This window comes from Plasmodium cynomolgi, chromosome 8, assembly GCF_000321355.1.
Source record: "Plasmodium cynomolgi strain B DNA, chromosome 8, whole genome shotgun sequence".
In the NCBI taxonomy this organism is placed as follows: Eukaryota; Apicomplexa; class Aconoidasida; order Haemosporida; family Plasmodiidae; genus Plasmodium; species Plasmodium cynomolgi.
In genome coordinates, this window is record NC_020401.1 from 90271 (window position 1) to 92080 (window position 1810).

The 1810-nt window shown below is 33.1% G+C and overlaps 1 protein-coding gene across 1 annotated transcript; it reads right to left on the reverse strand.

The window, feature by feature from the left end:
* Positions 1-11: 11 nt before the first annotated feature.
* Positions 12-735, reverse strand: PCYB_081100 (hypothetical protein; the record flags this gene model as incomplete). Its single annotated transcript, XM_004221848.1, has 1 exon — positions 12-735. A coding segment is annotated over one exon (506 nt), but the record flags the coding sequence as incomplete, so codon positions are not given.
* Between the last annotated feature and the right edge of the window lie 1075 nt (positions 736-1810).

Genomic DNA, 1810 nt, shown 5'->3' on the forward strand with positions numbered 1-1810 from the left:
CGATGTTTTATCAATCCATAAGATATTCACGTTTTATTCGTTTTTGTTTTCTCTTTTTATTTTTTAGCCTTTTAATATAGTAAGACGTGAATATAAAGGATAAAGTACTACATATAATGGGTATTGCTACATAATGAAAGCAGGAAAACACGACACCTCCAACGAAAAAAACGGTAGAAAGGAAAGGTAATTGTTTCACAACTGTTCCATCATATTTTCTTATATAATGTTTTATACGCTTATCAAAACCATAACCCTTTATACGATGGGGAATTACTCTTAAGTCATAACGTTTATAATCTTTATCAGCTTTTTCATTTACAACATATTCACTATCTCTATAACCATGGTGCCTTCTTTTTAAAGGAAGTGTGTAGTGCTGGTCTAGAAATGCCAAATCGTCGTCGTCCCCATCATCATCGTCGAATACATTATGACTACCATGCTCAGAAATTACATATTTAGTGCTTTTTAAAGAATGAGTATCATACGTATCATCGTATACTGAATAATCATCTCTTCCATATGATCGGTGGCGTCCTCTACGTCCTTTATATTTGTATTGGTTTCTACGGCGACGGGACAGGGGATGATAAAATGAATAATTTGAAAAATTATCTTCTCCAGAGGTTGAGCCATCACTATCATCATCGTCGTCGTCGATAGGTGCATATCGAATATCCTCATAATTTCGATGAGAACTGCTAAAAGATTTGATATCATCATAATCCATATCTAGACGATTTCTCCTTTCAAAATTGTGGTGATGTGGGCTCTCAAAATAATGGTGGCTTGTTCTTTCAAAATGTTCGTGAGATGGTCCCTCAAAATGTTGATGGGGTGATTCCTTAAAATGTTGACGATATGGTCCCTCAAAATGTTGACGATGTGGATTCTCAAAATTTCTTCCACTGGCGCTTTCAAAATTTCGCCTATCAGTGCTTTCAAATTTTCGTCCATTGGGGCTTCCTACATTTTGGCGCCTATACCTCTCACGGGATGAACCATTCGCATCTTGGTATCTTGAATAATTATCAGTATGTTGATAGGAAGGATAATTATGGCCATGAAAAATCACATAATTATCATTATCAAAGGCTGGAGGATAGCGCGTATCGTCAACATGCGAATCCAAGAACCTTCTTGCATTCTGTCTATTTGCATAACTGTTGCTTCTTTGGGATCTGACAGAAGAATTTGAATATGACCAATCATTTTCTTTATCATACTTCCTCCTATTTTCCGTCAATGATCTGTTCGTATTTGCATTAGGCTTATCCTGTACATTAAACTTCTTTTCCCAGACGAAATCGTATGTACACTATAAAAGGGGTAAAAAAGACAGCACATAATAGAATGTAGGGGAAAAAAAAGATATATATTTTTTGTTCCTTTTATTGCTCATTTCGTGTGCTATACTTCTTATGATGAAAAATGCTAAATAATACAAAAGGTAAAAAAAACACATGGTCACAAAATGCATTAAAGCTATGTAGAAAAGTCTCTTACGTCAACAACGTTAAAACGGTCCAGTGTCCATACTGAAATAATAAGTAATAATAAGTGTTTAATAAAAATATTTAACATATTTATTTTTTCAGCTGTATTACTTGATTCTTCAAAGTAAACATGTGGCCCCACAAAAAAAAAAAAAAAAAAAAATTCAAACTTTGCTCTTTAATAAAATATAATAATGATTAACGGCTTTATTTCGATTTGCCGTAAGTCATATTATATTTTATTCAAATCAGTTAAAAATTTAGCATTATGCGTAAAAATTTATTCGAATAAATAGTTTTTGGTTGCAGAG